This window comes from Peromyscus maniculatus, chromosome X, assembly GCF_049852395.1.
Source record: "Peromyscus maniculatus bairdii isolate BWxNUB_F1_BW_parent chromosome X, HU_Pman_BW_mat_3.1, whole genome shotgun sequence".
NCBI classification, from domain to species: Eukaryota; Metazoa; Chordata; class Mammalia; order Rodentia; family Cricetidae; genus Peromyscus; species Peromyscus maniculatus.
The window spans coordinates 38,811,793-38,834,597 of record NC_134875.1 but is presented as its reverse complement, the minus strand read 5'-3'; the positions used below and the strand labels follow the sequence as shown (position 1 = coordinate 38,834,597).

Below are 22,805 nucleotides of genomic sequence, written 5' to 3'. Positions count from 1 at the left end.
AGAGTTCTACAAGTGTCTGGCTGAAGAATGGATGTATCTTACAAGTTTAGGATTAGCTGGAGGTAAGGGGCTGTCCTATGTAAATGATACATTTTGTGGGGACCATAAGAGAGCTGCCATATCTGGGCAGATATGAAGAATTAGAGAATCTTAGGAAGTGGGGTATAGGAAGCCCATGGTTGAGGTTAACACACATGAACACATTTCTAAGTCAACAATGTACTAGCTGGGTGGTCCTGAATCATTTCTCTTAAAAATATTTATTAGTTGTATTTACATTCATTTTATGTATGTGAGCATTTTGCCTGCATGTGCACCCTGTGCCAGATGCCCATGGAGGCCAGAGGAAGGTATTGTATCCCCTGGAACTGGAATTACAGATAATTGCAAGCTATCATGGGGTGCTGGAAATCAAACTTGGGTCCTCTGTGTAGGGGTGGTTGTCTGTGCCCTGAAGCACCGCCCCTAGTAGGTAGCAGGTAACTGCTAGGTACCTACCCCCCCAGGGCAGGGGGGGATCGGTCCAACGTGGTTCTCTGGAGAACTCTACCTTGCTACGCAGCACCAGCATCCAGCATCCAGCATCCAGCATCCAAGATCACGAGGTAGCCAAGAGAGAGTGAGCACATCTCATCCCAGGTCTTAAGGGGGCCCTGTCTCGCCATGCCCCGGGTGTTGGGCAGGTACCTAGCAGTTACCTTCTGCCTACTAGGGGCAGTGCTTCAGGGTACAGACAGAAGAACATTCAGTGCTTTTAACCACTGAGACATCTCTCTAGTCCCTTGAATGACTTCTTTAACCTTTCAGAGTCTTCACTCAATCCCCATAAGCAAATTTTTGAGGAGGCTATTAATACTGTACAATGTAGATGAGGAAAGGAAGTCTCAGAGGAAGGCTGTGGTTCTACAGCCACAGCAATTAAGTTTCAAGGCAAGAATTCAAGCATAGGTCTGTATACTGATTTGAATGAAAATGGCCCCCAAAGGTTCATATGGAGTAGCACTATTAGGAGGTGTGGCCTTGTTGGAATAGGTATAGCCTTGTTGGAGGAAGTATGGCTTCATTGGAGGAAGTATGTCTTTGGGGATAGACTTTGAGGTTTCAGATGCTCAAGACAGGCCCAGTGTCAATCTCTCCTCCTGCTGCCTGTCAATCCAGATGTTGAACTCTCAATTCCCTCTCTAGTGCCCTATTTGCCTGCATGCTGCCATGCTGACAATGGACTAGACTTCTGAACTGTAAGCCAGCCCCAATAAAATGTTTTTCCTTGTAAGAATTGTCATGATCATGGCGCCTCTTCACAGCAATAGAAACCCTAAGACAGAAGTTGGTACCAAGAACTGGGGTGTTGTTGTGATAGGCCTGACAATGTTTTTGTTTGGAGGATTGTGAGCTTTGAGACTTTGGATTTAAAAAGTACCTGAATGCTTTAAGTGGGCTTTAATGGGCCATGTTAGTAGGAGCATGAAAGACAGTGGTGCTGAGGGTGATTTCAACTGTGTGGGCCTGGTTCAAGAAGGTTCAGAGGAGTAGAATATTAGTATGTTGCCTAGAGATCATTCTTATGATATTTTAGTGAAGAATGTGGCTGTTTTCTGCCCTTGTACAAAAAAAAATCTGCCTGAGGCTAAATTAAAGAATTATGGGCTGGGCAGTGGTGGCATGCGCCTTTAATCCCAGCACTTGGGAGGCAGAAGCAGGCAAATCTCTGTGAGTTTGAGGCCAGTCTGGTCTACAGAACTACTTCCAGGACAGCCAAGCTTAGGCTGTGAAGGAAACCATTAAAAACAGAAAGCTGGTGAAAATGTATTTGAACAATGGTGCCATGTTCCAGCCCCAAAGTAGCAAAACTTGGCAGCTTCAGCCACATTGTTCTGGCTTTAGAGTCAAGAATAGAAGAAAGGGGTTATGGAATCTCCCTCCACAACTAAAGAAAGCTGCTGAGGCCAAGTGTGTGGCAGGGTATCACTGCATAGAGGCCTAGAGAGGCCATTGTGTGAAGCTATGAAGGTGAAACCTGGATTGCCTTGGAGACCTCCAAATCTTGGAGACGCCAGAGCTATGGGATACCTGCCAAGCAGAACTGCTAACAGGGAGTAGAAACAGTCCAAGGGAAAGAAGTGTGTTGTAGTCAACAGAGCTGAAAAGAGTTGCAGATCTGAAGAGCACTTGGACATCAGACATGGAGATGCAGAGTTTGAAGTTTGTCCACCTGGTTTTTGGTCTTGCTTTGGTCCAGTATTTACTCATTTATGTTTCATTGCCTGTGTTTTGAAACTGTATGCCCTGTGCCATTATACATTGGAAGTATGTGATCTGCTTTTTCATTTTGATTTTATAAGGGATTATAGTTAATAGATTGCATGAGTCTCAGCAGAGACTTTGAACGTTTGACTTTTACACAGTGCTGATACTGCAATAGACTACAGGGACTTTTGGAGTTGGACTATGACAGGGACACGAGTGTATGGGGGCCAGGGAGTAGAATGTGGCACATAGGGAGTAGCAGTATTAGGAGGTATGGCCTTGTTGAAGTATATGTGGCCTTTTTGGAGGAAGTGTGTCCCTATGGGGGCAGGCTTTGTGGTCTGATATGTTCAAGCTATAACCAGTGTGGCACACGGTCTGTCCTTCTGCTGCCTGCAGATCAAGATGTAGACCTCTCAGCTCCTTCTCCAGCACCATGTCTGCCTGCACACTGCCATGTTTGTCCTCCATGACAATAATGGACTAAAGCTCTGACACTGTAAGCCAGCCCCAATTAAATGTTTCCCTTTCTAAGAGTTGCCATAGTCATGCTGACTCTTCACAGCAGTAGAAACCCTGACTAAGACAGTCTCTCTGGCTTAGCTGCCCATGCGCCACACGTTTCCATGGTGTTACCTCAGAAATCTTGAAACCTGGGCCCCAGAGTTCACTTCTGGGTTCATAGTGGCTCACAGATGCACTCGAAGCTCCAAGGGCATCAGTTCCTGCGACTTTCGTCAGAGATCTGGAGATAAGAGATCTCTGTGGGAGAGAGAGAAAAGCTTGGGGATTGGTATGCTAGCACAGAAATCGTGAACTCTCCACTATCAACATAATGATGGCATCCTTAGAGTGTGTCAAGTAAGCACACCAACAGCAGTCAACACTGTGTCGGCCACCCTGCACAGTTACCCACCTATTTACATATTGTACTATTTCATGTTTAAGATACTGCTGTGAAGTAGAATGAGCTGATAATCGGGATCAAATTCGTCCCTCCTTTGAGGAGGGGTCAGATAGAATAGTGTCTAGTTGGACTGAGGTCAAGTCATTGTTACCTTCTGTGATCTGCCTCTCTGGGAGTCTGGAGAAGAGCGCGCTTTGCTTGCTGATGCTTCCGGCTCCAAACAGAAGACACTATCGTGGGATATGGCCTTGGCGCCCATGGTGCTCTTAGGCCTACATGGAAAGGAAAAGTCTTTTCAAAGAAGTCCAAGGGATTAAGAAGCAAAGGACAAGGTATGTTCATGATATAGATACCAGAGACAGCTCGGAAGCAGGGCAGAGATGCATGTGTGCTGAAACAGAAATCCGTCTATGAGATGTGGAGTGAGAACCCAAAATCAAAAGTATGGACATGTGCAATGTATATTCACATAGTACATACATACATACATACATACATATATACATACATACGGTGGTTTCAAACAAAGTGGCCCCCAAAGGGAGTGGCACTATTAGGAGGTGTGGCCTTGTTAGAGTAGGTATGGCCTTGGAGGAAGCGTGGGCTTTGAGGTCTCCTTTGCTCAAGCTATGCCCAGTGTTCACTTCCTGTTGCCTACAAGTCAAAATGTAGAACTCTCAGCATTATATTTATGTGGAATAATCCTAAGTATCCATACACAAAATAAAAGCTGGATAGCCTTCTCTGGAGGTGGCCTCTTTGGTGACAGAATTTCCTGAAGATTTTTCTCCTTTTTTTTTTTCATTTTTTTTACATCCCAACCAAAGTTTCTCCTCCCTCCTCTCCTCCCAGTCCCTCCCCCTTCACCTCCACCTTCCCCCACTCCTCCTCCTCTGATTCTCTTCAGAAAAGGGGGGCCTCCCATGGCTAGCAGCCAGCTGTAGGATATCAAGTCGCAGTGAGAGTGGGCATCTCCTCTTCTATTAAAGCAGGATGAGGCAATCTGGAAGGAGTAATGGGTCCTGAAAGCAGGCAACAGAGTGAGAGACAGCCCCTGCTCTCACTGTTAGGAATCTCACACAAAGACCAAGCAATACAGCTGTAACATATGCAGAGGGCCTAGGTCAGTCCCATGCAAGCTCCCTGGTTGTCGGTTCAGTCTCTGTGAGCCTCTATAACTCCAGGTTAGTTGGTTCTATGAGTTTTCTTGAGGTGCCCTTGACCCCACTGGATCCTACATTCCTTCCTCCCCCTCTTCTGCAGGATTCCCTGAGCTCTGCCTAATGTTTGGCTGTGGGTCTCTGCGTGTGTTTCCATCAGTTTCTGGGTGAAGTCACATAAACATAATTATGTCATTTTGCCCACCCCCCTTCTTCCCTCTAACCCCTCCCATACTCCTCTCCCTCCGTCTCAAATTCAGGACCTTTTTATTTAATTACTGTTACATATATACATAAATATATGAATAAATATATAAGCATAGCCTGCTGAGTCCATTCACTGTTGCTTATTTGCATATATTTTCAGGGCAGACCACTCAATAACCAAATAGTATTCACTCCCCTACCCCTCCAACTCTCCTCTTCCACCCCTTTTTAAATTCACTGTCTCTAGTTGGGGCTTCCCATGTGGGGCCATCCATTGGGGCAGTGTAAACCTACCAAAGGCGACCCCTCTTAAGAAAATTGACACTCTCTAGTAGCCATCAACTGCCAATAGATCCTCAACTAGGGGTAGAGCCTCATCATGCCCTCCTTTATCCATGCTGGAATGGTGACTGTAAAGCCCTGTTTTGTTTTGTTGTTTAACTGTGAGTTGCAATCCCATTTGGGTTTACATAACTGGAAATGTGCAATGATTGAAAACTAATTCGGAATCAACTGCGTGATGAATCTGGGGTGTTTCTGGCAATGTTCATTCATGTTGTGTTGTGTGCTTTTGCTGCATCCTTGGTTCTGAACCCACAACACATGCACTTCACACTCCTCATGTCACACAGGGCCAATGGACACTGAAACACCTCAGCTCAGATTCCAAACTAGTATATGATAAGAGTTGCAGTGCTTTTCTTGTACTTACAGTGTTTTCCACTTTTATGGAAACACAATGGCTCAATTATAGGAAAAACAATATTTTCATACTATTGTGCTTCAACGTGGAAATATCAAACCAGTATATCTTAGAGTTGTACTGTGTTAAAATGTTCGTTTTTTTATTTGTTTGTTGCATGAGACAGGATCTTACCATGTAACCTTGGATAGCCTGGAACTTGCTATGTAGATCAACCTGGCCTCAAACTCGTAAAGATCGCCCTGCCTCTGCCTCCGGAGTACGGGCATTGCAACTTGTGCTACCACACCCAACTGGCTATAAGTTTTATGGCTGACTGATTGTTTACATGGCTGAAAACCCTGATCTCTCTTCCAAACACTTGAGTGGCGTTCTCTAAGGTTTTTGTCCTAGCACATTAAGCAAGGGACAAAGGCCAGGAGTGATCTTCAGGCTCTTCAGTTATACTTTATTTAATTTATGCTTCTTGCAAAAATAACCCCCTTATGTCTCTCTCAACATTTCTTAGTGTGGCTGTGGTAGTATGAATGTGGTTGATCTCCATAAGCTCATAGGGAGTGGCACTGTTTGGAGGTGTGGCTTTGTTGGAGTAGGTATAGTCTTGTTGAAGGAAGTGTGTCACTGTGGAGGTGGATTTGAGGTCTCATACATGCTCAAGCCAAGCACAGTATCAGACCACTTCCTGTTGCCTGTGGGTCAAGATGCATTAACTCTCAGCTCCTTCTCTGGCATCATGTCTGCCTGCAAGTGGCCATGTCCCACCATGATGATAATGGACTAAACCTCTGAAACTGTAAGCCAGCCCCAATTAAATGTTTTCCTTTATAAGAGTTGGCATGGTCATAGTGTCTCTTCACGGCAATAGAAACTCTAAGACAGTGGCAAATACAGCAGAATAAACAGACCATTTTGGAGTGAGAAGCTACCATTTTTTGTAGAAATAGCCACTACCAATTTGCAGAAACAATGCAGGGTAAACCAGATAGTCTCTCCATCCCCTACCCTTCTGTTGTGTAGACAGGCTTCTTCTAGTCTTACTTTGAACTCTGAGACAATGTTCTGCAATGGCATTGCTTGTAAGGTATGAAATAAGCCCTTTTGTCCAACACCCTTCCCCTTGGCAAAGCTATCTGAAAGTCCTCATCGTGGGTACACTCATTAAAGAACCATAGATACTTTAATGTCATAATGTCATGGGAAGTGTTTAGGAGAGGGGAGTATTGGGAGAATCTTAGCACAGCAGGGTCTCAGAGAATGGCTAGGGGCAATGGTGTACTCTGTGTGGCACCTCTAAATGTCTGCAGTTTAACACCATGAGAATTGACCAAAGTCTTCCATAGAGGGAGATCCGATTGGTCTAGGGACAGCTGCAGGCACAGGCAGGATATCCCAAGGAAAGAGAAAGATGATGTTTAAATTGGAACACCACATCTAGAAGTGTGAATGGGCATGAGTGAGTGGCTGAGAAACAGCCTTCCCCAAATACCTGTGACCACCCAGTGTCCCGAGGGGAAATGAAAGATGGATTGAACTTGCTAGCTTGTTTGTGTATTTTAAAGCAACAAAAGATATTATGCTTAAGCTCACCTATGCTAAATAAAATGTACCTTTTCCTGAGATTTTATTCCTTAGAGATCTAGATTCCATTTTCCAGATCTGCAGCCTAGGGATGAGGTAAGCAAACCAGGCCCAAAGACCAAAACTCTGCCTGACATGGGCCGTCCTGACTTTATGAAACGGGCCACGAGCTCCTCATGAGCAGTCCGCTCGAAGCCTGATTGTGCTACCTGCTCGCTCGGGCCTGTTCTCGATGCAGCTCCAGCCCCGGCCCTTTTCCCCGTCTCCGCTTACTTGGGCTCCGCGGCTGCGACTTCTGCCGCTGACTTCAGACTGCCGCTGGAAAACCTCGGCTTTTGCTCTTTCCCTTCTGGGACACCTTCTGGCTCTTTCTTCTTCTTCTTGCCAAAAAAGTTCCTCAAGGCTTTAAACTTGGATTTCTTCTTTCCTGGAAGTGAGAAACGGATGTGAGGCGGAGTGCGGGAGAGGAAGTGAAGGTGGCGGAGAGACAGAGCTGTAGAGACAGGAAGAGAGCAGATTTCACCTCTGGTCCCCACTGTACCACTCATTTCTTTGTGACACCCTTAAAACTCAGCAAGCAAGTGTCTGGATTGTTGTGGAAAGGAACAACCCAGGTCATAGTTTGGGGTCTTCAGGATACCTCAATTTAGGCCAAACTCATAAAGTAGTCATTTGCTTGTCAATTTCAATGACTTCAACGACTGAGAAAGCCCATCTGCGTTTTATTTTTTGGCCTTCACCTTTTGTTGTTGTTGTTGTTGTTGTTGTTGAAGAGAAGGCCCAGGATATCACTATATATAAACAGACCAGCTGGCTTTGAAATCATGATCTTCCTGCCTCAACCTCCCTAGTGCTGATATTACAGGCCTGTGATACTCACCCCCAAATATGGCCTTATCTTTATTCTTTTAATTTTGCAAATCTAGGAAATTGTGGGGTTTAAAAAAACCCCACAAGGTCTTATTCTGTAGAGCAGGAAGGCCTAACACTCGGGTTCCTCCTGCCTGAGCAGCCAGAGGGCTGGTACCACAACCTTTAACTACCACCCTGGGTTTGGCCTTGTGTTTTAATTTCTTAAGTCTCAGAAAGTGTGGGAGATAAAAACAAAACAAAACAACAGCAAAAAACCCCAAAACAAAAACAAAAGGCAAACAAACAAACAAAACCCTGTAGCTCAAGCTGGCCCCAAACTCTCGGTCCTCCTGTCTCTGCCATTATTTCAGGCCTGCGCTGCCACCCAGGCCGCACTTTGTCTTTTAACGTTTTAATGTTGTAAATGTAGGGGTGAAAAAAACAGACCTCAGACTTTCAATTCTCCTGACTCCACATCCCAAGTATTGGAATTGCAGGCCTGTAACACCACCTAGGCATTGACTTCTCTTTTCAACTTTGGAATTTCTTCAATCTATAAAATTGAGGGGGTCGGAAAAATGGGGCCAGCCTCAGACACTTGATCCTGCTGTCCCCAAACTAAAGTTCTGCTACTGAAGACCTGTGCCCCCAATCCAGGCATTGCCTTCTCTTTTATTGTTCTATTTTTTTAATATATGAAATTGTGAGGTTTTTTTTTTTTAAAGATCCCAATATGCAGCCTAAGCAGGCTACACACTCTTGATCCTCCTGCCTCCACACCTCAAGTGATTTTATTACAGGCCTATGCCACCTACCAAAGCTTGACCTTCACTTTTAATCTTTTAATGTCTTAAAACTAGGGCATTGTGTGTGTTTCCTTTCTAAAAAGGCCTCTCTGTGTAAATGAGAGGTGTCTTTAAATTCCATCCTCTGGTTTCCACACGCTCAGGGCTGATATTGAAGGCCTATGCCACCACCCGAGGCTTGACCATCTCTTTTAACCTTTTAAATGCTTAAGTCTAGGAAAGTGTGGGTATTAAAACAACAGGGTCTTGCTGTGATATTTTGTTTGTGCTCTAACAAATAAAGCTTGCCTGGAGATCAGAGTGTGGAGGCAGTCACTAGTTAACCATACAGGCCAGGCAGTGGTGGCACACACCTTTAATCCCAGCACTTGGGAGGAGGAAGCAGGAGGATCAGGAGTTCAAGACCACCTTGGTCTACACAAGATTGATCCAGTCTAAAAGAGAAACAAAGCCAGGCAGTGGAGGCTCACACCTTTAATCCCAGCACTAGGGAGATGGAGACAGTAATATAAGGTGGGGGGAGACAGGAGCTCAGCCTCTTTTGGTCTGAGGATTCAGTAGAGGTAAGAGATCTTTCTAGTGGCTGGTTCCTTTGCTTCTCTGATCTTTCAGCATTTACCCCATATCTGACTCCGGGTTTTTATTATTAAGACCAATTAGAATTTGCACTACAGTCCAGGCTGCCCTCTCATTTGGGATTCTCTTACCTCTACATCCAGAGTGCCAGTGTAGCAAGCTGTAGTACCAGCTCAGGCCTTATCTTTTACTCTTTTCAAGATTTATTTATTTATTTATTAGGTATACAGTGTTCTGCCTGCACGTATGCCTGCAGACCAGAAGAGGGCACCAGATCTCATTACAGATGGTTGTGAGCCACCATGTGGTTGCTGGGAATTGAACTCAGGACCTCTGGAAGAGCGGTCAGTGCTCTTAACCTCTGAGCCATCTCTCCAGCCCCTCTTTTCATTTCTTTAATCTAGGAATCTGTGGTGGTTAAAAACCTGAGTCTTACTCTATAGTCCAGGCTATCTTCAACCTCTTCATCTCTCTCCCTCCACACCTGGAGTTTGGTATTGTAGGACTTTGCTAGCACCCCAGGCTTGGCTACACCCTAGTTGAGGTAGGCCTCCACTGCAGCCTAGACTTTCGCTTTTAGTCTTTTAATTTTTAAATTAAAAATTTGGAGTTTGGGAGTGTAAAAAATTTGGGAGTTTAAAAACCAAGCCCAGGTTGGCCTGGAACTCACAATCTTCCTGTCTCCGCACACTGAGTGCTGAAATTGCTGGCCTGTGCCACCACCCAGGCCAGGTGTCCCTTTTTAAGTGTCTAATTTCTTAAATCAAAGTTGTGAGGGGAAAAAAACAGGGTCTCACTATGTGGATGAAGCTGGCCCCAAACTCTTCATCCTCCTGCCTCCACGTCCAAGTGCTGGTATTCTAGGCCGGCACCACCAATCTTTTAATCTTTTAACTTTGTAAATCTGTGAAACTGTGAGGTTTGTTTTTTTTTTTTTTAAGGGTTTTGATATGTAGCCTAGGCTGGCCTCAAACTGTTGATGCACTTGCCTTGACACCAAGAATACTGGTATGCAGGTGAGTGCCACCACCCCAGGCTTGGCTTTCTTTTTTAAAAATCATCTAATTTCTTAAATCTATTTTAAATTGTGGAGTTAAAAAAAACAGGGTCTCACTTCATAGATGAGGCCAGCTTCAAACCCTTAATCTTCCTGCCCTCTACCCTGAGTGCTGGGAGTATAGAACTAAGGTTTACAGGTGCAGTGCTAATCGCTACAGTCATAATTGCAGTTTTGTGCCCAAAAAGCTTGCTTCACAGTTAGCCCCTTGTGGGGAAATGCCCTGGTGTGCACTCTGCTGTGGGAGGACCCTTCTGTATGCTCTGAATATATGTTGCTCTCATTGGTTGATAATAAAAGCTAATTTAGCCAATAGCCAGGCAGAATAAGGCTGGGCAGGAAAGCCAAATGGAGATACAGGGAGAAGAAGGGTGGAGTCAGAGGAGATGCTAACCAGCTGCCCAAGGAACAAGATGCCAAAGGACCTGTAAGCCATGGGCCACATGGCCATGCATAAATTAATAGAAATGGGTTAATTTAAATGTAATAGCTATTTAGCAATAAGCCTGAGCCATTGGCCAAACATTTATAATTAATACAAGCCTCTGAATAATGATGTGGAAGTGGGGTGAGACAGAGAAAAGCCTCTGTTTACAACACTCTTCACCTATTGGTGCAGTGGAAACACTCCTACCGTGGCCATTTTGAATCAGTTTCTGAAACCGGCTTGAGCCAGTTTGAGCAAGTCTGAGCCCGTCTGAGCTAGCTCCAACACACCAATCACTAATGCAGGCCATTAGAGAAGAGTTGGGCTAATCAGCAAAGAGCCTGCTACATTTCAGCCATTACAAAAAAAACAGGATTGACCTAATAAACATTCACCATGCTTAGAAATATAGGGCCTACACCGCCCCACCCCCGTCCCCGCACCCCCTTTGCTTCAAAATCCCGGAATGGGTGCCAGGAAAGCAAAGCTAGATGTTTTGGAGTTGCAAACCCACTTCTTACAAACCGGCAAAGACAAGATAGTCGCATCAGCAGCTGGTAGCTCCATTTGTAACACAACCGGCAAACATGGAATGGCTGGGTAAAAAAACTGATAAGGCTGTAAAACCAAACTTACCACACATAATCCTGACCTGAGGAGACAAAATCACACTCACACACATTTTATCCTCCTCAATTAGCAAGATGACTCGTGTGCTAGCATTTCAATATGCACAGATTCAGTTTTTCTCACCCATTTTGCATTCTTTGAAGGGAAGGAACAAGTTATTTCCCCGGAAGGATGCAAAATACTTTAAATGATGCATATCTCTTTCCACCAGAGGCACTAGAGGACAAGGAATGCTTCCATTGTGCCTTTGGGAGCTAACTGCTGTGAGGATGGGGTTTGCATAGCTTTGCTTGCAGGGATTTGGGGAAACACAAAAAGACCAAACTGGCAAACACAGTGTGTTGGATGCTCAGTGATCCTGAGCCATGGCATGGAAGCAGGGCACCACCTTAGACAGTAACCAGTTGCTAGGCACATTTGTGAAATCCTAGTACAATCAAAGATGTTTGCCAGATATGAGTATATAAATATGCCTTTTCAGGGTTTCTTTTTGTAAGGGTTGCTTTTAAATTGCCAGCAGATGAGCCACAAAATGCTGGTTTTCAAAAGCCACTAAAAATACAAAGGGTAATTAGGCAGGTAGGGGTAAAAACGTTACGCCCAACAGTATTTCTGTAACCTGTAGGCTTATAACTCGTGTCACCACAAGGTGTCGCTGTTACAAGCCAGAGAACACATCGCTGACAGCTGACTGCTGACAGCTATGTGGCTTTCTTGAACAAAGCCATTGATTTCTGTGTCCACACCAATTTCCAAACAGCAAGCAACTTTCAAAATCATTACTCAACAAAAACTCGAATGAGCGTGTCACGTGCTACGAAACAGCCCTTTAAAGGCTGCTTCCCACCACCTGCCGAAGAAATCACAACTAAATCCAGTGAAAAAATTGTTGCTACTTCTTCCTGTGTTTGCTTATCCATCATACATACGGGCAGTCCATTCCATCTGAATTGAATTTAGCTTTAAAATGCATAATATAAAATGACAACCTTTACCTCCCTTCCATCACCAAATGGCCATTTTATTTTATTTTTTTAAATGTGATCTTTTGAACATTCTAGAGAACAAACCGAAAGCATTTCCCTCTGTCCAGCCTTCATCAAGATTACCACACCGCTGCCCTCTTCTGTAGGCATCAGGCTCAGTCAGCTGATGGCTTTGTTGGGTCTGCTTTGGTGAGGAGTCATTTCACTCATTCATTCATTCATCCATCCATTCATTCATTCATTCACATCCATTTCTTGAATATTCTGCAGTGCCCAATTACTCTCTGGAGGGTCTATTCTCGGGCTTCCTAGATAGTCTTTTTTTTTTTTTTTTTTTTTGGTTTTTTGAGACAGGGTTTCTCTGTGTAGCTTTGCGCCTTTCCTGGGACTCACTTGGTAGCCCAGGCTGGCCTCGAACTCACAGAGATCCGCCTGCCTCTGCCTCCCGAGTGCTGGGATTAAAGGCGTGCGCCACCACCGCCTGGCTCTAGATAGTCTTTTAAGCCATACATGACTGAAGAAAACTCAGCAAACCAATGAAAAAACAACCCAATTAGCTATTACATTTGGTTCTGTCTTTAAAGTCAATTTTCACTTTGTGCCTCAGAGTTCCACTTTTGAATATACTTTGGGAAGAGAAATGGTAATGGGGTGACCATATTAAAATTGAGTTACATACACATATTACAATTTCACAATGAAACCCATTATTTTATACTCAGTGTTTAAACTCATTATTTATATAATCAGTGTTGGTGAATTATCTCTCCATTTCTATGAATTCCTCTCAGGTTCATCTCTCACTCATAGATGGCGTCACAATTTAGCTAATGAATACGTATTTGAAGAAGCTTTGCAAATGAGATTTATTTTATTTTTTAATTTAATACTTTTATTTATTAGCATACAAAGTATTAGGTTTCATTGTGGCATTTTCAGATAACATTTTCTTGTTGATTCTCCTCCCATTTCACCTCCCCATCCGGTTGTCCCCGCTCCCATCATGGCTGCTGTGTTCTGCAGATCTCCTCCCTTCCTCAGCACCCCTTCACCTCCCCATCCGGTTGTCCCCACCCCCATCATGGCTGCTGTGTTCTGCAGATCTCCTCCCTTCCTCAGCACCCCTTCACCTCCCCATCCGGTTGTCCCCGCTCCCATCATGGCTGCTGTGTTCTGCAGATCTCCTCCCTTCCTCAGCACCCCTTCACCTCCCCATCCGGTTGTCCCCACCCCCATCATGGCTGCTGTGTTCTGCAGATCTCCTCCCTTCCTCAGCACCCCTTCACCTCCCCATCCGGTTGTCCCCACCCCCATCATGGCTGCTGTGTTCTGCAGATCTCCTCCCTTCCTCAGCACCCCTTCACCTCCCCATCCGGTTGTCCCCGCTCCCATCATGGCTGCTGTGTTCTGCAGATCTCCTCCCTTCCTCAGCACCCCTTCACCTCCCCATCCGGTTGTCCCCACCCCCATCATGGCTGCTGTGTTCTGCAGATCTCCTCCCTTCCTCAGCACCCCTTCACCTCCCCATCCGGTTGTCCCCGCTCCCATCATGGCTGCTGTGTTCTGCAGATCTCCTCCCTTCCTCAGCACCTCTTCCCCGCCACCATCATGGCTGCCTGTTCTGCAACCACACCCACATATGCATAAACATTCAAAGCTAGGATGTGCATATGAGATGTTTCATACCCTGAACTTAGGTGCCTGTGATGGCCTCTTTTCTTTCTGTCCGCTTTACCAATCCCTCCCTTGGTTGAATCTGAAGTACTATCTGCAATGAAACCTTAATGGAATTCATGATGTTGTGCTTCAGTTCTGGTTATTACTTATGACTAAGCAGAAATACCTTTACTGTAGTGAATAGAAGCTTCTGCAAAGATTTTAGGCCTTGTTGCTCCTCCCCTCCCATGCCCCACCCTCCTCCATCCCTCCATCTTCTCCTGCTGGTCACTTCCTAGGCCTAGTAGCCTCCATTTTGCTTTTGAGTCACGTGTATTCTATTACTTATTTTTAATTCCTCACTTCTCCTTTAAGGCCTCTTTTCCCTTTATCCCCCTCTAACAGTCTCCTTTCTGAGAGGACTGGTTCTTTTTCCTGATGGCAGTACACAGCAAATCTAGCACTGGTCATTGAGATTTGATCATGTGACTTACCCTCCTCTGAGCCTTCCAAAGCTTCCATGCTGCTGGACACTTCCTTTAATGACTCAGCCATGGTAAACTCACTGAAAACCTTCAGAACAAAAGAGGAAAAGATGATTCCTTCAATATATAGGACAACAAAATCATTTCACCTTGCTACTTATCCTTAAGTTATATTCTTAAACTATTCAAGAAAAGACATACAAATGCAATTGAGACTAGGGGTAGGTATCATGTATTAAAAAGACAGTAATCCCAATAATAGGAAATGACCAGAAGAGGCAAATACATGGATATACAGGATATCTTGCCTATGGCTGGGGGAAGGGGGAAGTGATGGATGAGGAATCACTGACACTCGCAGCCATCTTAGTGAACATGACAGTCCTTCCCAGCACTCATGCCTCACAGAGGGAAAAAAACTATGTCTGAACTTCAGAAACCCCTGACAAAGGAGCCAAATGATGCCCAGCCATCTTTGGCTCACATCGTCCTTGACTCACCATAGCCGGTGGTAGGAGAACCACTAAAGAGAAACTTATGAAAGACAAAGGAAGAACAAAGGGGAAAAAAAAGAGTATTCAGACACCCCTGCAACTCATTGTCACTACGAGAAGGAATTTGATTTAACCCCAGAGTTCAGTCAGAAATTTTCTCTGGAATACATGCCCCCCTTCCCTCAACTGATCCTAAATGCCCCGAGGACATCACCACCAGCAACCACTCATCTCGGGTGGGGCCTGTGGAACATCTCCCTCCTCACCAAACCCACCATCACAGCAAAATGAATAAACCTCCCCTTCACTGCAAATCCTTTCATGTTACTTCCTCATCCTTCTCGGGCTTGTTAGCACAAAATCCACGAGTTGTCTCTACTCACTCATTCTGTGACTTCGCTTGGAATTCTCTGTGCTTGTCCCAGCGAGGGCTCCAGAACCGCCTGGCTTGGTCCTCACAGCAGAACTGCTCTGCCTAAAGCCAGCCTTCCCACAGCGTCTCGCTCTCTCCTACTCTCCCTTTTAAAACGTTTGTATCAGTTCCTGATGAGAACATCACACTCCCCAAATTTTCCTCTTTCTTTATTGGCTGGTCCTTCTCAGGCTCCTCTAATGGCCCATTCTTCTAGCCCTGGTTTTGAAACATAGCATTTGGGCCTTTGTCCTTGGCCCTCTTCTTTATCAACAATGTCCCAGCCCAGCAAACGTTAACAGACACACAATTGTAAGCCACATGCACAAAGGAAAATTCCCTAGCAGCAACACTTTAAAAATGAGCAACTTTGAAAACAGGTGAAATTATTTTTAATAAGGTATTTTATTGAATCTGATTTAAACAAAATATTATTTCAACATGGAATCATTATAAAATGTGAATAGTATATTTTATATTTTTCTTGTCACACTAAACGAATTAGCCCTTTTCTCTGCTCAAACTTATTCACCAACTTTCTGCTGCTTGAAGGTTAAAACCCTACCTCTTTATACACTTGGGGGCTCCTTTTCCCCTCCGTCTCCCAGCAGCCTCCTGTACTCTCATTCCCACGCTGTGGTGTCCTAGAATCATGAGCCATTCCATAAACATACTATTTTATTTTGCTATCTGAACTGTGCACAGCCTGTCCATTATGTCTGGAACGCCATCTTCCCAAAGACCCATACCCTTAGTTCCCTCTTGTTCTTTGTGACTCAAACACCCATGTCTACCCCCATCATGCTCTTGGCCCTTTGCACATACGTCTTCCAGAAGTGGCATCACCTGGTGGGCAGGGACAACATTTTGCTTATCTAAGTAGCATCATTACCTAGTATCACTAAGCACACAAGGTACTTACTACGTGTGGTTGAGAAGGGTGGGTGCAATAGTAGACAAAGCTGGGTGCTGGAGCACAAAATCTGAGTCAGTACGAAAGTGGTCCTCTTGTTTAAATATATGGAAACAATTTGAGACACGTTTCAAGTAAAGGACTTCTTTGCACGAAGTCCTATGAGAAAAACTGGTAAGACAACTAAGGAATGAGGAAATACATGTTTTTATACAGAGCCCTTCATGTAAACTGGTCATCATCAAGGCTGGCCCCACAGAGATATCAAATTGAATTACTGAGTCATCTTTAAACATGTCCGTCAGAAGAGGAGCATGCACGCAACCCTGGGTTTGATCATAGCACCACACATGCACACACAGAAGGATGAGAGTGGAAATGTGTGCTTGCTTCCCTGGGCCGCCCCAGAGCTGCCTCCTCCTCCTTCCTGCTGTCTTGCTGAAAATCTGTGAAGGGTCCAAAGGTAAAACAAAGGCAAGAGGCCATACTCGGGGGCTGATGAAGTTGTTTACACACAGCCTTATCTAGGTTCGAGGATTCCGAAGACTGCTTGCCAGCGTTGTCTCCTTTCCAGCATGGAGAATGCTGCTGAGGAAGCAGTCAGCCCTATGTTCTCAAAACCATTCAATTGTCTCTCCAGGGAAGAACACACCAATTGGTTGTCCTGTGCCAAAGAGTCAGCGCTGAAAACATGTACAAAAGTAACATTCCATGAACTCAGCGCGTAATCTTTAGGAATGTGTATGAACATACACACACATATATGCATGCCTTAACAACTAGTGAAAGAAAAAACAGGCCATGAATTTGAAGGAGAGCTGGAAGGGGTATAAGGGGCGGGGGTTGGAGGGAGAGAAGGGAAGGGAGAAATGTAATAATTAAATTATATTGTGAAACCTTAACAACAACAAAAAATCCCACAACCCATTCGGTAGGATAAATGATTTTCATGGGGTCAGCAGTAGATAGAATTCATAAACAGATCTCAAGCTTTTCACTCCCAGTATGCTTGCGCTATATGCTCCCTCCCCTTGGGGGTGGGTAGACCTAATCTGAATGTGTGAGCCCAGTAAAAGAGGGTCTAGATGTTAGATGTGGAAGTCAGCGATTTGAGGCTGTAGCAGATGCTTTCTGACAGCCTTGTCAGAACAAATTGTCATGGTGTAAAGGCCAGAAAAGCAGAGAACACCGGGCAGCATCTTATAACTGAGAGCAACCTTTGGTTGACAGCCATCAAGAAACCAGAGACCTTAAAGGTAGTCACAGTGGCACATGCCTGTAATCCCTGCACTCAGAAGGCTGAGGTAGGAGGATGGCCTGAACTCACGGGTTTGGGCTAGCCTCAGTGTTAGAGTTTGGATATGAAGTGTTCTTTCAAAGGCATTGTTGAAGACCAGCTGGTGGAAATAATCATTGAGATGATTTGCTGGGCATGGTAGTGCACTCCTTCAATCCCAACACTTGGGAGACAGAGTCAGGGGGATTACTGTGAGTTCAAGGCCAGCCTGGTCTACATAGTGAGTACCAGGTTTACATAGAGAGACCTTATCTATAAATAAGTGGAACTTGAGGGCTCTGACCTAATAAATGTATTCACCCACCAACAGGTTTGTAATTTGATGCTATTAGTGAGAGGTGATTGAAATTTGGAGACAAAGTCTGGATGAGGGTATTACTGGGAGCAAGTGTCAAGAGTACCATCCACAAACTCCCCCCTGGTCTTCATCTCCGTTTCAAGTAGGGTGTGCCTGAGATTTTTTATTATTATTATTTTTGTCATGGTTACTGCTATTACAGTTCCTAACAGTCAATAATACATTAGTTGGGAGAAGTGACCCTCTTCAAACAGTGGAGCAGGAACAAGAGTAGAAGAAACAGAAATGGATGTTGCTGTGGGATATGAATTTCCCTTAGCTGGCTGGAATCTGTGGGATTTGGCTCCGATCTTCCCTGTCCTTACAATTCCAGAGGCACCAGCAGGGAGTCAGCAACAGGGACTAGGGAGGGGAGGCACCCGGATGGCACTCCCTGGACCTTGGATACGGAGGATGGGAGGATGAGAAACCAGGCCTTGAAAGTATGCCCTCTTCTCATGCCGGATCATCTAACCTTTGTGAAGGCAACTTGTAACTTTTGGGTTTCATCTTGGGACACTTTGGTCCACAGTGTGTGGGTTGGAAGACACAGTCTGCAGATCACCCCATGGCTTCAACAAATACCCTTTGTTCTCTTGGTTCTGTCTGGTGTGAAACAGAGTGGTCTCTGAATAAAATTCCTCTCAACAGGGATTCTCTCTTCCCCGTGGGTGCATACCCAGCGAAATAACAATGCCTCCCAGAAAATTAGATCCCCAAAGATTCTCAGTTAGGGTGATACTTACAAACCTTTTGGACCTCTAATTTCCTTAGATCTTAAATCCACAGGCATCCCTTCAACTGTGAAAAGAAGCAGCTGTTACCTCACATATGAGCAGAATCATCTGAAGGTACCCTGGCTCCTAATGTCATCTTTTACTCCACCCATGGCCCTGCCTTCTGTCTACCTTACCCGAAATAGCTACTGTTAGACCCATTACCTTGAACCATACAACCAAGTCAGAACATTACTCCTCAGGGCCTCTCCCCTTAGCCACACCCTGACTCTGTGTGAATGCATAGTGTATGCCCGGGTCCGTTTCAGATGCTATGGAGGCAATGGCAAAATAAAATAGTGTATGTTTGCTGTTTACTGGACAGTGAGTATGTGCTGACACAGAAGGGTTTTTCTCAGAAACTTTCTCACTGAATCCTCAGAGCTTTCCTGTGAGGGAGGTACTATTTATTCTCACCCCCTCATTCATCGGAATATGGAAGCTGAAAGGCTAAGTAATTACCCATGCTCACATGGTAAGTATATGGCACATACAACTTACGAAGTTAGGAGTAGAACCTAGGACTTCAGACTGCTCTAGAAAACGATCCACTCCCTGATGACAAAGGAAAAGAAAGCACATGAGAGCACGGCATAGTGGTACACGCCTGGGATCCTGGTAAGGAGGAGGTGGACACAGAAGGATTGTGAGTTCAAGGCTACAGAGTAGGTTTCAGAACCCTCTGGGCTTTATAGTGATGCCCTGTCTCTAGGAAACCCTGTTCTAATTTGTTTTCTAAACACCATGGCCAAAAGCACCTTGCAGAGAAAAGAGATAATTTCAGCTGAGAACTCCCAGGCCACACTCCATCACTGAGGGAAGTCAGGGCAAGAACTCAAGGCAGGAACCTGGAGGCAGGAGCCAATGCAGAGACCATGAAGAAGTGCTTCTGACTGCCTTTTGCCTCATGACTTGCCGAGATTATTGTTTACTAGCATGGTGACCATGGATTGCTTTATTTTGTACTTGTCTTGTCTTGAAATGTCTTTATTTCTCCATCATTTTTAAATTTTTTTAAGATTTATTTACTTATCTTTTTAAAGTTATTTGATGTGTATGAGTATTTATCCTGGATGAATATCTGGGCACCATGTGCATGCAGTGCCCTTGGATCCAGAAGAGGGTGTCAAATCCCTTAGAAACGGAGTCACAGGCTGTTGTGAGCCACTATGTATATGCTGGGACTCAAACTAGAGACCTCTAAAGTGATGAGCCATGTCTCCAGCCCTCTCCACACATTCTCAAAGACAGCACTCCTGGATTTAGCAACCTTGGCTAACACTTATTTGCTTTCACATCTACCATGCTACGGGTTTCCAGCTTTTAGTTTTCTGCTGGATGCTCTGCTGACGATCTGATATCTTTTCAAATGCTTGGCATTCTTCTCTTATAGCTTCTAATATTATTTCTTTGTTGCATGGCTTTGACATCTTGACTTCAATGTTAAGTTAGGGAGAGGTTCTCCTCTGGGCACATCTATCTGGGACTCTAAATTCCTCCTGTGCTTCAGTGCCCACCTTCCATGTCTGATCTTTTTTTTTTTTTCTGCTGCTTGGTCTAATCTATTTGTGATGTTTCCACTGTATGTTTTATTTGATTCATTAAGTTTTCCACTCAGCTATACTACTCCTGAAAAATACCCAAAAGATTCTACATCTTACTGCAGAGATACTTGCATGTCTATATTTATTGCCGCTGGAATCATGATAATAAGGAAATAGAAAGCAGTCTAGATATTCCCTGTGATTACTAATGTTGATTCTCAACTTTAGACTCTAGAATTGCCTGGTGGACCTCTGGGAACTCCTTGGGGGGGGATTACATTCATTATGGTCACTGATGTAGAGAGACCCATCTTAACTGTAGGTAGGGCTATTCCCTGAGCAAAAGATCTCTAACTGTATGAAATGGAAAGGCAAAATGAGCAACATGCATGTGTGTGTTCATCTCTATTTTCTGATTATGGATGTTATGTGACCAGCTACTTGGTTCAAATGAATAATGATAACTATATTCAAAGAAACAAACAAATGGTTGAACGAATTTTAAGAGAAAACGAACAGCAGAATGAAATAAGAAAGACAATGCAGGACATTAAAACAGAAGTCAACAATAGGATAAAAATATTGAGGAAAAAGTGAAACTGAAACAATGCTGGAAATAAAAATTTTAGTAAGTCAAACAAAATGCTCCATGGAAAGTCTCACCAACAGAACGAGTGAAGAGTGACAGAGTATCAGAGTACGAAGACAAGGTAGAGGAACTGGTACGCTCAACCCAAGTTGACAATAAATATTTTAAAGCATATGAATTAGAAATGAAAGATATTTGAGACACCTTGAAATGACCAAATCAACAAATTTTAGACACAGAGAGCTCCATGCAAAAGGCATAGAAAATATTTTCATTACAACCATAGTAAAAAAATTCCCCATATCATGGGGGGCCTATCCCTTTCTGAACAGAGATAGAGGGAAGGCGAGGGCGAGAACAGGAGGAGAAGAGGGAAACTGCAATCAGGATGTAAAGTAAATGAAAAATTTTAATTAATTAAAAAATTCAAAAAAATCTCCATATCTAGGAGAAGAGAGAGGCCTGTTCAAGTACAGGGGGCATATAGAACAGCAAGTAGGCAGGGACAGAAAAGAACACAGAAAACACATTGAGAACTGCAATACAAACATGCCAAGTAGTTTGGAACCTGCAGCTTATGCAGAGACGCTTGGCTCAGCCTGGGAGGAGGGGACTGGACCTGCCTGGACTGAATCTACCAGGTCGATCTCAGTCCTGGGGGGGCGGGAGTGTTTGCCCTGGAGGAGGTGGGAATGGGGGTGGGCTTGGGGGAAGGCAGGGGGTGGGGGATGGGAGGGGGAAAACAAGGGAATCCATGGCTGATATGTAAAATTAAATTTAATAAATAAATTTTAAAAATAAAAAAAAACATGCCAAGTGACATACAAATAAATAAATGCCAGGAAGACATGAAAAGACATATTTCAAGTTCTGAAAGGTCACCACTGCCAACCAAAGCTATTAGAGTCAGCAAAAATATTTACCATAATGTAAGGAGAAATAAAAATGTTCCACAATCAAAGCACACTAAAGGAGCTTATAAACAGTAAGCCACCTCTACAGAGGCTTTGAATTGAAGAGAATGATAAACACATTCAAGAGCCTATAGGAATGAAATTAAATATTTGACAACAGTGTTTAAACAAATGAGAATTATAAAAACACCAAGCACTACAAAATCAACAAGGTGATAGAAATCATATACATTTTTTCCATAATAATTCTGAATGCTAATGATCTCAAATTTCTAATCAAAAGACACAGACTAGCAGACTGGACTTAAAAATAAAAACAGAATCTATTGTTTCTTGCCTCTAATAAATACATCTTGCTTTCAAAGATGGATGCTACCTTAGGGTACAAAGATGGAAAAGGTAATTACAAGCAAATGGAACATGGAAACAAGCAGATGTCACTAATCTAATATCTCACAAAACAGATAGCAAACCAAATCTGATGAAGTGACAGAAAGGTCATTTCATAGTAATTATGGGAACAATCCACCAAGATGACATTGCAATTCTGAACAAATATTCATTTGACAGAGGTGCACCACATTTCATAAATAAAATTACACATTAATCATAGTACATAAACAGTGGGTGATTTCAATATCCCACTCTCAACCAAGAGGAAGTTCACCCTGATAATAAAATGAAAAAGTTATCAGAGGTAAATGGCATTATATAAATTGTGGTGGTTAGGATGAGAATGACCCCCACAGATGCTCATATATTTGAATGCATAGTCACCAGAGAGTAGAACTGTTTTGAGAAGGATTAGGAGGTGTGGCCTTGTTGGAGGAGGTGTGTCACTGGAGATGGGCTTTGAGGTTTCAAAAGATCACACCAGACTCAGTCTCTCTCTGCCTGCAGATCAGGATGCAAAGCTCTCAGCTACTTCTCCAGCACCATGCCTGCCTGCTGCCACACTTCCCACCATCATGATAATGGACTAACCTCTAAAACTGTAAGGAAGTCCCAATTAAATGCTTTCTTTTATAAGAGTTGCCTTGGTCATGGTGTCTCTTCAAAACAATAGAACACTAAGACACATATCAAATGGACTTAACCAATATCTACACAACATTCAATCCAAACACTGCAGAATACAGAATCTTCTCAGTAGCCCATGGAAGTTTCTCTAAAATAGATCATATATCAGGCCACAAAAAAAAATCTAAAAAAATACAGGAAAATTGAAATAACATTCTTCATACTATCTAAT

The 22,805-nt window shown here is 43.9% G+C and overlaps 1 protein-coding gene across 4 annotated transcripts in view; it reads right to left on the bottom strand.

Moving 5' to 3' along the window:
• Kiaa1210 (KIAA1210 ortholog) overlaps positions 1-22,805 on the bottom strand; it is a 78,709-nt gene that overhangs the window by 39,329 nt on the left and 16,575 nt on the right. For 2 of the 4 annotated variants that reach the window (XM_042269177.2, XM_076562745.1), the window contains exons 2-5: positions 14,287-14,365; positions 7,076-7,229; positions 3,306-3,426; positions 2,884-3,009 (exon numbers count right to left, since the gene is read on the bottom strand). In XM_042269177.2, the coding sequence (XP_042125111.1) occupies positions 2,884-3,009; positions 3,306-3,426; positions 7,076-7,229; positions 14,287-14,347 (462 nt within the window). In that variant the 5' untranslated portion in view covers positions 14,348-14,365. Of the gene's footprint in view, positions 1-2,883; positions 3,010-3,305; positions 3,427-7,075; positions 7,230-14,286; positions 14,366-15,154; positions 15,329-22,805 lie in introns of those variants that run through there. The other 2 variants (XM_042269178.2, XM_042269176.2) reach the window with 2 other exon arrangements.